We start from the raw sequence: 12,937 nt of genomic DNA, 5'->3' as shown, positions 1-12,937 counted from the left end.
TTTTCATAGGATATAGGATATTTTCATAGGATATAGGATGGAGAAGGTGAACATTAGCCTTGCATCTTTTCAGTGTTACTGAAATAGTTTTAGCATTATCCCTTCTGAGATTCCCTCAGGTAGTTGTAGGGTATCTACTTGTATGGGTTAAAGCCCTACTGCTGAGGAGGTACTGGGGTTAGAGTTCTGTAGGCCCTGTCCCAAATAATTTCAACATTCCATCTGAAGCTGACCTTCGTTAGCATTTTTTTTTTCAGGGATCTATATAATAGAAAATTTTCCAAAGCAAACTTCTTCTGAAGGAAAGAGCATGTAAGTCAAGAAAGAAGATTAAGTCAAGATGTAAACATAGCATTTTTTTTCTTTTTCAAAGGACTTGGAGTTCTGCCTGTGTCTGCTTTAGGAGAAAAGGGTGGTATTTTTGCAGTGTATTTTGAGCAGTTATGTAAGCTGTGCATTGATTTTGTATGACTGTGAAGTCTGGATTATTCTTGGAAGGTGTTATGATCCTGAGTACACTCATGGGCTTTAATGACCCTGACTCCCCTGGGGCCTCCACCTGCCCTGCCCAGGACCTCATGTCAGCCCCTGCCCCAGTGGTGCTGCAGCAGGGCCAGTCCCCAGATCACCCCAGCCCTGGCCCCATGCCCCATGCCAGCCCCAGCCTGTCTCCTGGGATGGCCTCCAGCGCTGGGGCTGCCCCCAGGGCCACCCCCCAGGAGCTCCTGGACAGGGTGATGGGGTGGCTCTGGATGGTGAGACCCTGCCTGTCCACCCCCAAGGGTGCCCTGGCCACTGCTGTGCTCTGACCAAGCAGCATCACAGCCTGCCAAGCACAGAGCCATGTGGATGGCTTAGCCTCTCCTCACTCAGTGGTAGGGCAGGATTTTGGGTCGGGTGGCAGAGGCTTGTCATGACTCAGCTCTTGCATTATGTGGCAATTTCCTGATAATGAAAGATGCGAGATGGAAGTGCTGAACACCACACGTTGCTTGTCAGTATGTTTCATGAAATGCTTCACTTACAGAAAAGAAACACTGTTAGGGTTTAGTCTTTTCTGCAGAACAACTCATTGTATTTCAAGTGTTTCTGTCACCAGATGCTTCGCATTCTAGGTCAGGAGTGCTTTGCTGTCAAGAGCAAGCCAATCAGTAGCTGTAGACTTAAAAGCAAGTGAATACAGCTACTAATAATTGACTGCTAATGCAATCTTCAGTAAAAGTGAGCCTTCCATTCACCTGTACCAGTTCAGGCTCAGTGGGGTAACCCAAGGTGTGAGCTAGGCACAAGCCTAACTAGAGGAGCAGCCCCATTCCCAGTAGTGAGGCATTTGCAGACCAAGAGAGTTACTCTCCCATGCAGATCTTGGTAAAAACAAAAAAGATTTTTAGATCTGAGAATGTGCTTGCATTTTTGTTGTGAGGTCAATATCGTGTTTGAATTGCACTCAAGTCCAGGAGTGTCAAAAGCAGGTCACCAAACAGTGTATTTTAAAAGGAATGAGTGGAACTGTCTCTCTCAGTCTTCTGCATTATAGCTGCCCAGCTCTCCTGCATCTCTCATGCATGCTGAAATCCATCAAAAATGAAATATGGCAGATCCCTGAGTGTGTGCCAAGATTAATGACAGAGAAGGTAGATTCTTCGGAGTGATTCTTTAAAATAACTGATGAGTGATGAGATAGCTGCTTTGAGTATTTGAGAATTTTATATTGAGAATATTGAGTATTAAAGAATCTCAATATAGAATGAAATCTTTAACTCAGAAATATAGTTTTAGGATGGGTTTGGTTTTTTTCCTTGTTTCTCAGTTCACAGTGATCTGTCTATAACCAGATGTATAAAGATATCCAGTGATCTCAAATTTTGTGTAGGTTGAAGTAAAACTGTTTAAAAATAGAACAGCATTGCTGTCTGTGGAGTTGATATTCTGTGTTCTGCAACTAGATTAATTCTAACAATTGATATAAAGTAGTCAAAAGCTCTGCTTTTTCATGCTGTACTTTTCAATATACTTTGAAGGGAAAATAGTGTGGTGATTAAATTTACATACCTTTTTGATTATGTACTGAAATGAATAAAATAAAGTCAACAAGATATTCTGTATTGTTTGAAAGCATTCTGTGCTATGCTGGACATAGTTATGATGTGAATATTACATTTATTATGTAATGGAATCTTGTCTTTTAGATTCAAAGAATATTAGAAAAGAGAAAGATGGAAAGAATCAGCAGGCAAACAACCCATCTTTAAAAAGTGGTAGGTATTGCAGCTGTCAGGTTCTTAGTTAAGAAACTCTAAAAGAAAAAGTGTGTGTTTGGATTGCACTATTTTCTGACTTCTTTTCCTTTTTGGAATCTCTTGGGTTATTATGGTGGGTAGTTAAAAACATACCTTTGCTTTTGTCTAGCTATTAGGAAAGTATGTTCTGATATAGAAAATGATGGTTGAAGCTGCTTGAGTTGAACCTGCTAGTTTTACTAGCCAAATAAGTACTCTTTGTATGTATAAACAAAGATGCTGTGTAAACTTTATTATTTTTAAACTGTTACTGATTTGTTTGTTCTTCTCCTCATGTATTTCTCAGTCTCATATGTTTTCTGCTGCAGTTACCTTCTGTTTCCTTACTGTGTTTCCTGGTGCCAAAAGAAGGATTTTCAGTTTAATAGTCTTGAGTTTTTAGGATTGCAAACTGGATTAAATTGCCTGGGATTCTACTTTTACTTTAAATAATTGATGTGCCAGCAGAATTTGTGGGGTTTTTTTAGAAAACAGAGGAAAAGTACACACTTAGCAGAAATGATGCAGATTTTGGGCTAACTTAGCCTCTCCTGTGCACAGCAGGTGCCATAAGGCAGTGTATGCATGAGATTGCTGTCAGGTAGCTTCTGTGGTGGGCTGCAGTGAGACAATAGCAACATCCTTAGATATGCTTTGCATGTTCACGTGGTTTGTTTGCATTTGGACTGTAAGAAATGTCATGAGTAGTATTGACTACAGTACAAAATCTTTTCAGGAGTTCTCGAAAAAATGACACTGAATTATTTAAACTCCCACTCTGCTCACCTTTCTGTGCTTTCTGACTCCTGATAGATGATCTGGTTCTTCTTGGCTGCCAGTGGAGACAAGTAGCATAGTCAGTGATCAAACATGCCAGGATACTGACACATTGGCTGGGTAATTGAGGTAGTGACTTTGCATAAAAGATACAATACCAGTCATAGTGCAGCCTTCAGCTGTTACATTTGCCAGAGCTAATTTTTTCATTTATTGGGATTTTGGCCATCACAGAATGGGTGAGGTTGGAAGCAACCACTGGAGGTCATCTTGGTCCAACCTGCTGCTCAAGCAGGATCCCCTAGAGCACATTACTTGGGATTGTGTCCAGAAAACTCTTGAGTATCTCCAGAGGAGGAGAATCCACAACCAGTGCAGGCAACCTGTCATCTTTATTTGTCCCTGTTACTTTGAGCCAGAAAAGGAAACATATTTGTCTTTTTCCTTCTGCAGTGTAAAACGAGTTCCAGTCAAACTGGACTCAGTGTGTCTGTTTTAAATAATGTTGTCTGACATGACAGAGTGCTGTAGACACCCCTCACCAGCAAAGTGCTCTTCATATGTGGATAAGATAACAATATTTCATGAGTCACTGGAAAATGTCCCTGCCTCCTCCTGCAGCTGAGAGCAAGGTGTTGAAAAAGCTTTGTGGAGAAGTAGTGCTAAGCAGACAAGTCTTACTCTGTGTTCTGGACTTGGTCTGTGCTGTTAGCCTAGTGTCTGGGAACTGAACTGCCTCATGAAATCTAGGCTCAGCTTTGTCAGACAGAGAGGAGTTTCTTGCAAGATCTCTGATTTTCTACAGGTGAAATAATTTTTATTCTGTGTTGTTGCTTGTTGGTGGCAAGGAGCAGAAGGAGCCTCTTGATGCTAGATGAAGACGCCATACAATGCTTTGAGCTAGCAGCTAGGAAGTCTCCAGAGTTTCCAGGGCAATGTGTGATAGGAAAAGTCAAAGAGGAGATACAGAGGTGTGAGAAGAACGGGCTCAAAAAAAAAATAGACTGAAGTGAGTAGAGAAAGATATGAGGAGGAGAAAAATTTTAATTGAAGGATCACAACATATAGAAAGAGGTACAGGGTGTAAAGCGGAATATGAAATACCTTACACCTAAACTGCTACATTTTCAAGAGTATGTGAACAAAAATTATAAGGAAATCTCATCTTTGAAGAGGAAACATGATGGGATGAAAACTAGAAAAGAGGCATCTCCATGTCCAGTCTCAGATGGGTGCCAAGGGAACCTAGGGGTGATCTGAGAAGACATGTGTTCCATCTGCCCAAACAGTGTTTAGGCTATGGTGATACTGTATTATATTAACCTGAAAAAAACCAGGACCTTAAATTCTACCAATCTGCAAGTGACAACTCATAGTTTAAATCGCCAATTAAAATTTTGTAAAAATTTGACTTTCACTAAACTGAAGAATTACATATAGTGAAAAAAGATGGGGAGCACTTCAACAAACCAGGCATTTGCTTATTCATGGCAGCAGATGTGACACCTCCAGGAGTGCTGAGGCAGAAGACTGATGTCACAAGGAGGCTTCTCACTGCTCTTGGAGAACTTGTAGTGATTGAGGAAGTTTCACCATGGCTGGAAAAGGTCAAATAGTGCACACTGTCAAGAAGGACAAGATGGGAGCACCTGGGGAATTACAGGCTGGCCTGTCCTATCTAAGTCTTCAGGCAGACTATAAAGAAAATATTTCTGGAAATCATTTCCAAACAAATAAAGGACAACAGTGAGGTTAGGAACAGAGGAGGCAGATTTGTCAAGTGTGTGAACTGTGCGTGACTGATTGCCTTTTGTGCTTAGTTACTCTGGAAACAAGGAAAAGCAATGGATGTTGTTCATGTCTACTTTAGCAAAGCTTTTTGTATAGTTTCTGTAGCGTCCTTTCAGCCAAACTGGTGAGATGTGGTTCGGATATACAGATGAAAAATTGACTGGACTGTCAAGCTGTGCAAGGACCACTAGTCAGAGGGTAGCTAGTGGCATTTCTTAGAGGTCAGTATTTGGGCTGATGCTCTTTAAGGCCTTAGTGTCAGGTGGGGGCAATTGTACAGAACACACTGCCAGAGCAGTTTGTGGGTTACATCCGATGGGGAGGAGTAGGCAGTAGGCTGGAAGGCAGGACTGCCTTCAGGTGGACTTGCCGGTGCTGGGGAAGTGGAATGGCAGAACCGGTGAATGCAGAGTCCTTCTCGGCCGCGGGCAGAGCGGAGCCCTGAGGCAGCCCGGGCGGGCAGGAATCAGCGGGAGAGGCCCCGAGCCCTGAGGCAGCCCAGGCGGGCAGGAATCAGCGGGAGAGGCCCCGAGCCAACGGGCAGAGCGGAGCGTGGGCCAGCAGCGAGCTCGTGTGGCCAAAGAGCTCCACTGCAAAGGGATCCTGCGGGAGGAGGCGTTCGCTGCTGCGGGGAATTTGGGAGGCTCTCTCTGGAGAGCTGTGCTCAGTTTTGAGCTGCGCAGTACAAGGAAGGCACTGCTGTACTGAAGTAGGCTGGCTTGAATTCCTGCAAAAAAATGAAGGAGCCAGAACGCAAAAAAATGGTACTGAAACCAGGAGAAATGTTTCTTTTCAGCTAAAAGAAAAGAAAGCTTATGGCAGAAGGTCATGGAAAGGGGACAGAGCCAGGCTCCTGTCAGAGCCACTGTGAAAGGAGAAGTGACAAATACTGGCTGGAACATAAGAAATTCCTCCTTCATGAGGAAGTCTTCACACTGAGTCTGATGGAACCCTGAAGAAGCAGGAAGCTGAGCTGGAGACCTCCTGAGGTCCCTTCTAGCTTGAGTAAATTTGGGATTGGCAGGTTTGACAAGAAGTGATAGGGTATTGATACAGCATTGAAGAGAGCATCAGGGGTCATTGACCCATGGGTCAGTGCCAGTAATGCAGGCAACTGTGAGATGGACTCAGTCCCTCCATTTTTAAATTAGTCAGGCTTTTTGCCATTGCTGCTTGTTTTGCATCACTATTTAAGAGCCTCACTTCTATGCAGGTTTTAAAGTAATATTTTTTTTTTCATTTACAAAAGGCTGTAGTTACCTTCTGGTTTGGGTTTTGTTTTGTTCCATTTCCAGTATATGCTGGTTTGCTCTTCAGCATAAAATTTTCTTTTTCTCTCTAGTTTTCACTTTCCTGGTGGGTTTTAAAGTTGTGGTTGTTGCATAACAGTCTTTTCTTAGGCTGTTTTATTCAGCCTGCAGATTTGACTGTGAAGAGAAATGAAGAGAAATTTGACTGTGAAGAGAAATAATTAAATTATTTAGTATGAGCTAATTTTCTTAAGGATTTCTAGTTGTCAGAGGCTGCATATTTTCAGAGTCTTTAGAATTAGAAATACGTATAACACAATTGCTTCTTTACCTGTGTGCACTGAGAATACAGAGAACCTTTCATGTAGATATTTTTTTAATGTGCTTATCTTTCTAGAGATGCATCTTACATGTTGCAAACATACATGTGTCTCCTGATTCTATAGCTGCAGTAATTAAATGATAATTAGCACCATCTCTGAGAGCTTGGCTCTGATTTAATACAGTGTATCTTCACAGGTGGAGAGCTTCTAATTTTAACTCCAGGACTTTTCTGCTTGCTGCAAGAGCTCCTGATAGCTAGGATTTAAAGCAAAGAGCTAGGCAATGTTGTTTTCCTCTTGGCTTTATCTGTATCTGGCTGCTTACCTTCTCTGTCTTTCTAGTGAATATTCTGTTACCTTCTGTGTCTTTCTAGTAAATGTCCCCTTGAAAAAAACAAAACTGTTTGTTTCTCTCTGTCACCCCATTTTTGGTCACCCAATGAAATCTACCATCCTGTTATTAACATTCAGATCACTTGGGAAATGTTACTATATATTTTTTGGAGGAGGTGAATGACCATTTGTCCTGGTAAATGCAGTGTCACTGAATATCTGTAATTGTACAGTTCTTAACACAATGAGGCTATGCATGACTTCAGCTTTTACAACATGTTGGATCTGAGGCAGCTGGGACACAACTGATGTTTTCTTTTGACTAGATTTAATTATGTAGCATTAGGTACTTTACTAAGGTAAACTCTGGGGTTTTTTTGATTTTTTTTTTAAATCAGAAGGCAACCTGAAGTGCAGCTTTATTATTGGAGTCCAAGAAGAATTTTTATAAGATAAAACCTTGCTATCAGTTCATAATACTTAATTTTTGCACCCTCCTTGGCTTGTTAATGAAAAGAGCAACAAGTCTGGAGGCTACTTTCTGGGGAAAGCTCTGAAGAACTATTTCTGCCTTCCTGAAATACAAATATATGCTTAAGTTAATGTATCCTGCCTTTTGCAAGGAATACAAAATCAATTTTACTGTATAAAATTTTCATTCTAAAATAGGCTGAATTCCAAGATGTTGTGTAAAAATGTCTTTGTTACCAGCCTGTATATATTCCAGACCACCAAATTAACAGCTTTTGATATGTTACTGACCTCTCACATTGCTGACAAGCACATGGCATTTGCAGTGACAAGGACAAAAGACTCATACACTTCTGTTTCACCAAAAGCCAGCACCTCAGCAGGCTGAGGGGATGGTTCCCTTTTGCTTGAGGCACTTGATAATGTCAGCTGAATGCTGTCCTACTGCAGGAAGACTCTGGGTTTGAGCCACCACACATCCTTCAGAGAAGGTGTTTGCAAGTGCTGGAATATGCTGCCATTTTCAGATTGTTTCTTTGCTTCTCCTCTCTCCTGAAAACTGCAGACCTCTATTTAAGTGTCTGTGCCCAGGGGTGTTTTTGGAAGAATTACTGGCACACCTGGAGCAAGCTCTCCATCATCCCCAAGGATTTTGCATTAGGCCTTGTGAGTGGCTGTTGCTGAGCCACTGGGTGGCATCACGGCATCATTTTGGGTTCATCAGTGCTTTATTCTTCAGGAACATCAGAAAGATGCCAGCTGCCCAAACAAGAAAAATAAGTAAACAGCTCACTCAGATAATTTAGTAACAAAAATATTAGCTGTGCCATGGTAGCTTTTCTCTTCCACTTTATATTAAAATAATAAATATGCTTGCTTGTATCTTTGATGTTAGTACTTCACAGTTTTCCATTCATGCAAAACTGGTAACACTAATTAAATCAAATGCAGAATCCACTTGCCCATACACATAAACAATGACACTACTAACACTGAAAAAAATACCATGATTTTGTTACTTAACATTGCCATAATGTTTACCTATCTATGCCATATTACATGATATTCTACAAAAAGAAATCTTTATGTGATTTCAGGTAAAAAGAGACAAAGATGCAGTTGGAAGGCTGTGCTATCTTCTTGCTTTCTAGTGGATAATGTTCATGACATATATTTCAGCAGTGTCCCTGTGTCTGTGTTTTTCAATGTATATCATCTCAGTACTCATATGAGGTTGTCATATCAACCCTGCTGTTAGGGGGACTATAATATAGCAAGGCTAATGTGATTCATATAAGAATACTTGGAAGATCCTTCTGCAGAGAATTCAGTCTAGATATTCCTAGATAAATTTGCATGTGGAGCACCAGAAAAAAGAAGGAAGTTTTATATTGATTTTGCCTATTGTGTGTTCACCCCTGTAAATTAACATTACTTTTGAAGCTCCTTCAAGGTCTGTATGTATTTCAAAGGTAGAGTTTTCATTTGAGAATGATTCTGCTCTTGAAAAAAATGCATTCTACAAGATAGTTGGGTTTTCTGTCCCTTTCTTTCCTCAAATTTTCACTTAATGTAAATTCTTTTTTTTTTTTTTGTAAGTGTGTATATGTATTTTTTTTATCTTGTGTCTTCCAGAACAGTTTAATTGGGATGATTATCTGAAAGAGACTGAATCAGTAGCTGCCCCTCTGCATTGTTTCAGACAGGTATGCCAGATACTATTTTGCAAGTGTGTGTCTGTTGTATGCCTGCTACAGGGTGATCCTAGAAAAACTTTCACATTTAGACTGCTTGCAGACTTCCCATTTGACTGCTTTTGATCTGTAGTTATCAGTAGCTTACAGTTTTGGCAGTTACTAGCTACGGAAGTTTTTTCATTCTTGGTTTCTGCCTCAAGCCAAATTTTGAGGGTTTCATTAAAACTGTTTCTTTGAACTCTGTTTTCCTTTAAAAAAAAGACTAGCTCATGGAAACAGATAGCCTTGTCAGTGTTTAAAAATGTTTTCTACTTTTTTCAATAATCTTAGCACTGCCATGGTTTTATTGAGAATTAAAAAATTGGCTAATTGTCAGAGGAGTCTTTGCCCCATTTTTGAAATTTATTTCAATTCTGTCTAGCTATGAGATTTGTGTGTAGTAGAGTTGAGTCACCACTTTTTCCTGGATCTCTAATATGTTTAATTTTGTCTCTTTCTGAACAGAGTGTTTTCTACTTAGGGGTAACAATACAAAAATTTTAAAAAACAATCAAGTGGAATATATGGGAATACAAAGAAAATACTGGATTTATGATGAAGGGTGTTTAATGTACTATTTTGTATAATTCTATGCCCTAAAAGTTTGATCCCCCCACCTGATGGTTTAGTGTGTATTTGCAGATGGAGTTTAAATGTATCATCTTGTGTAAGCTAGTGACCTCCAGTTGTTCAGCCCTCTGGAGACTGAGTCAATCTCTTTAGGCATCCTTCTGTCCTTTTCCCAAGCTGAGGTGTATCTTGTCTGTGTAAGGTTAAATAGGATTCATTTTGGTCTGTGTGCCCTCACTGTGTTAGGAAGATAGTTGCTAAGGAATTGGATTGTTCAGGTTCCTAGAAGTGTAATAGGTGTGACAGGCAGTGCATGTCTAGTTGAGTGGCTTGGGCATGTTCTGAAATTGTTTTCTAGGGTCTGTTGGTGGTCTGATTGTACTGTAAGTGATACCGGCCTCCAGTGGGGGCCCACATAAAAAGCAGCACGAATTGGATGTCTGAGAAGGAGAGGAACCATCACTCAGTGAGTCTGAAGCAGTTGCAGGAATGGAGAATTAGGAGAGAGAAACACAGGTGGTAGCATTTCCTCATGCTAGATCTTGAATCTCAGCTTGCTCTTTGCAGATGAGGATGAAGGGCAAAGAGCCCCTCTCATGCTGCTTTCAGTGAGAGGTGGCTAAGAACACTGCCATCTATAGCTCTGAGTGGAGCTGCAGAAATTAATTTCACAGTATGCATTTTTCACAGGGCAGGCACCTCAGACTCCTCCTGGGTAGAGGCAGAGGGTGGTGTGTTGTCCCTGGATCTTTCTGAGGTTAATGCCATACTCACAGACCATAAACCACCATGACCAGAGTCTGTGCTCCCAAGGAATGTAACTACTGCAGAAAGCTGCTCAAAAACCTTTCCATGTGCCTTTATTACATCTTCCTCTCCCCTAGTAATACTCAAGAAGTCTGAAATGAGCAACCAATGCCTTGAAGAGAGGTGCTTAGGTGACATGCATTGACAGAGATAAATCCATGTGACCTGGATTGCTTAAGTAGTGTGTGAGTTGAAAAGAAGAGCTTTAATTTATGTGCACAGCAAATTTCAAAACAATTTGCATATGCAGATTTTCATTTTTTCTAAGAGTTGGTCTTTAGGTAGAAAGTGACATGCAATGGTGATAGGTCAGAGCTAGATCCTCTCACTACATAATGTTTGCAGATTTTAGAACCTAAAGTGCTTGTGCTTTGCCTAGGACTAATTTGACTTTTATTGGGTTACACATGAATTGTGCACGTCATTCTTACTCTGTGTAATGCAAAGAAATACACTGCTCTGGCTAGCCAGAAAATAAAGTGCAGTGAGAAAATTAATTTGACAATTACATCCAGAATTTGTGACCTGTGGGAATTTTAGAAGTTTAACTTTTGTAGTAATTAAAAATTACCTGGGGAACAATAAATTAAAGCCTCTACCATAAATTAAGACACAGACAGATAATGGAAATTGATTAAAGTATTTATCTTAATTTAGGAGGTATTTTATCTGTTGCTTTAAGTTGTTTTTAATAACTACTTAAAATTTCAATGCACTTCATATTCTTTTTTCTTGCCCTAAAACTTTTTCCCAAGCAGTTGAAAATTTTAATTGTAAAAGCTCAATCCCTTGTGGTTTGAGCAGAACTTAAAGGAAAGCTCTTACTGTGTGAGGTTTTGTAATTTTATTTAAAGACAAGCTAGCATGGAGGACTTACCTTTTTAGTAGAATGAGTTGTTGTCTTGAGTTGTTGGTATTTCAACAAGCTCACCTTTTCCACAAACAAAGAAACAAACTCCCCACTTTCTCAATATCTGTTGCTTTTCCTGCTTGTCCAAAATAACAGCTTGACAAGCAATATCCTGAAATTGAATTGCCCTTTAAATTTAATATGCTTGGGCTCCCTTTTCAGCCAGCCTGCTGTCTGAGTTCAGCACTGGCAGTTGCTCACTGAATTCTGCTCGCCTCTTTGGCTTTTGGGCTCAGGCTCCTCCAGGGCTCCTGCTGTTGATCTAGGGTGTGTTGTAAATAGTGCACCTGCACAATATAGCAAGCACAGCAAGATGTATTTTAGACATTTAAATGTGGTGGAGAAAAAAATATCACTAACACTTGCTGCAGGAGCAGATTTCTCCTGTCTTTTCCTGTGCCCACAGACAGGGTAAGTGCACTTTGCCTGCTGTGGGATCCCCACCTGGCCTGGACAGGCAGGCACAAGGGGACAGAGGAGTCCTGTGAGTGTGAGTGCCTATGGTTTTGGGTATTCTAACGTGCCTCCTGTATTAGAAGTCAGACTGTGTTAGTCTGGATAGGGTAGCTACTGGGGTTAAATGTCTTGGGGAAGGCTGCTTACAGTTCTGGGTGTCTATTCAAAAACAACTTTGTACTGAAGAGTTGCAGTAAAGATAGAGGGTGATAGAGAATAGTCATCATCTCCTAAGAGAAATTTCAGTGCTTTACTTATTTACATTGGTGAAAAGGTACTGAAAAAGGATCAGTTGTAGCTTCTGGTTTTATTTAATAAAGTGAAAAAATAAATTAAATTATAATGTTGGCCAAAAATTCCATCAATAAAATTTAGGCTGGAAATGAGGAGACAAGTAAAGAGAATAGTGAGAGTCATTCCATCCCAGTTAGTGTTCATACAAAGTTTTAAACATCATTACATGTCATTTGCCTGCATTATGACAGAAGGCAAGTAATCAGACTGCAGTCCAGTCAATATCTGCCTGTAGTGTGTTGATGCATGAGTAAAAAATACCTTCTTTTGTTCATCTTTAGCATGTGACAAAAAGTTCTTCTTAACAACCAAATTGCATTTGTCACATTTCTTTTCCCTGTGCTAATTAAATTGGCATTGCATTGTATGTTTGTGATTGTATTCAGTTCTCTGCAAATAAGCACAAGCTACAGTTTTTGTCTTAGCATGGAAGTTTTATGCATCTTTAGGACTGTTTTCTTTCTTAAAAATGTTAACACTAACTCCTTTTTCTGTCTGATTTCTTTGTAATGTAAGCTTTTTTTTTATACAGAAGGGTCCAAATTTTGTTTAGATTTTCGAAGTATTTAAATGAGGGTAATTATTTCTTTTGAATTGGAAGCTAATAAACCTTGTGGTTGGGATTTTCTTTTGCATGTGTCTCTTCGTTTGTGTTTTGGTGTTTTGGGCTTTTTTGAGTTGAATGTCATGTTTCCTAATGTCCTTGTATTCCATTCATTTCGCTCTTGTGTTCATATCTTTTATAAAGATTCCCTTGTTACCCTACTTAGCATCCTTATATTTTTAGAAATCCATCATGCTTATGCAGTTGGTAGGTTATCCAGCTGCCTTTTCTGACTTGCTGTTAGACACTCAAAAGTTTAAAAGTTTCTTCATATTTATCATGTTTATGCTAAGCTTGGAGGAAATAAAGCTGTCTGTTGAACTGGCTGGTAAATTT

At 40.0% G+C, this 12,937-nt stretch overlaps 1 protein-coding gene across 5 annotated transcripts in view; it reads left to right on the top strand.

The window, feature by feature from the left end:
• SCML2 (Scm polycomb group protein like 2) overlaps positions 1–12,937 on the top strand; it is a 73,200-nt gene that overhangs the window by 16,544 nt on the left and 43,719 nt on the right. For 2 of the 5 annotated variants that reach the window (XM_058018364.1, XM_058018363.1), the window contains exons 3-4: positions 2,190–2,258; positions 8,860–8,930. The exons of 1 other annotated variant lie outside the window; for it this stretch is intronic. In XM_058018364.1, coding sequence (XP_057874347.1) covers positions 2,190–2,258; positions 8,860–8,930 — 140 coding nt within the window. Of the gene's footprint in view, positions 1–2,189; positions 2,259–8,859; positions 8,931–12,937 lie in introns of those variants that run through there. 2 more of the 5 variants (XM_058018365.1, XM_058018366.1) reach the window with 2 other exon arrangements.

Source organism: Melospiza georgiana, chromosome 2 (genome assembly GCF_028018845.1).
Source record: "Melospiza georgiana isolate bMelGeo1 chromosome 2, bMelGeo1.pri, whole genome shotgun sequence".
NCBI classification, from domain to species: Eukaryota; Metazoa; Chordata; class Aves; order Passeriformes; family Passerellidae; genus Melospiza; species Melospiza georgiana.
The sequence above is the reverse complement of the archived record's forward strand: the minus strand, read 5'-3'. Positions and strand labels throughout refer to the sequence as shown.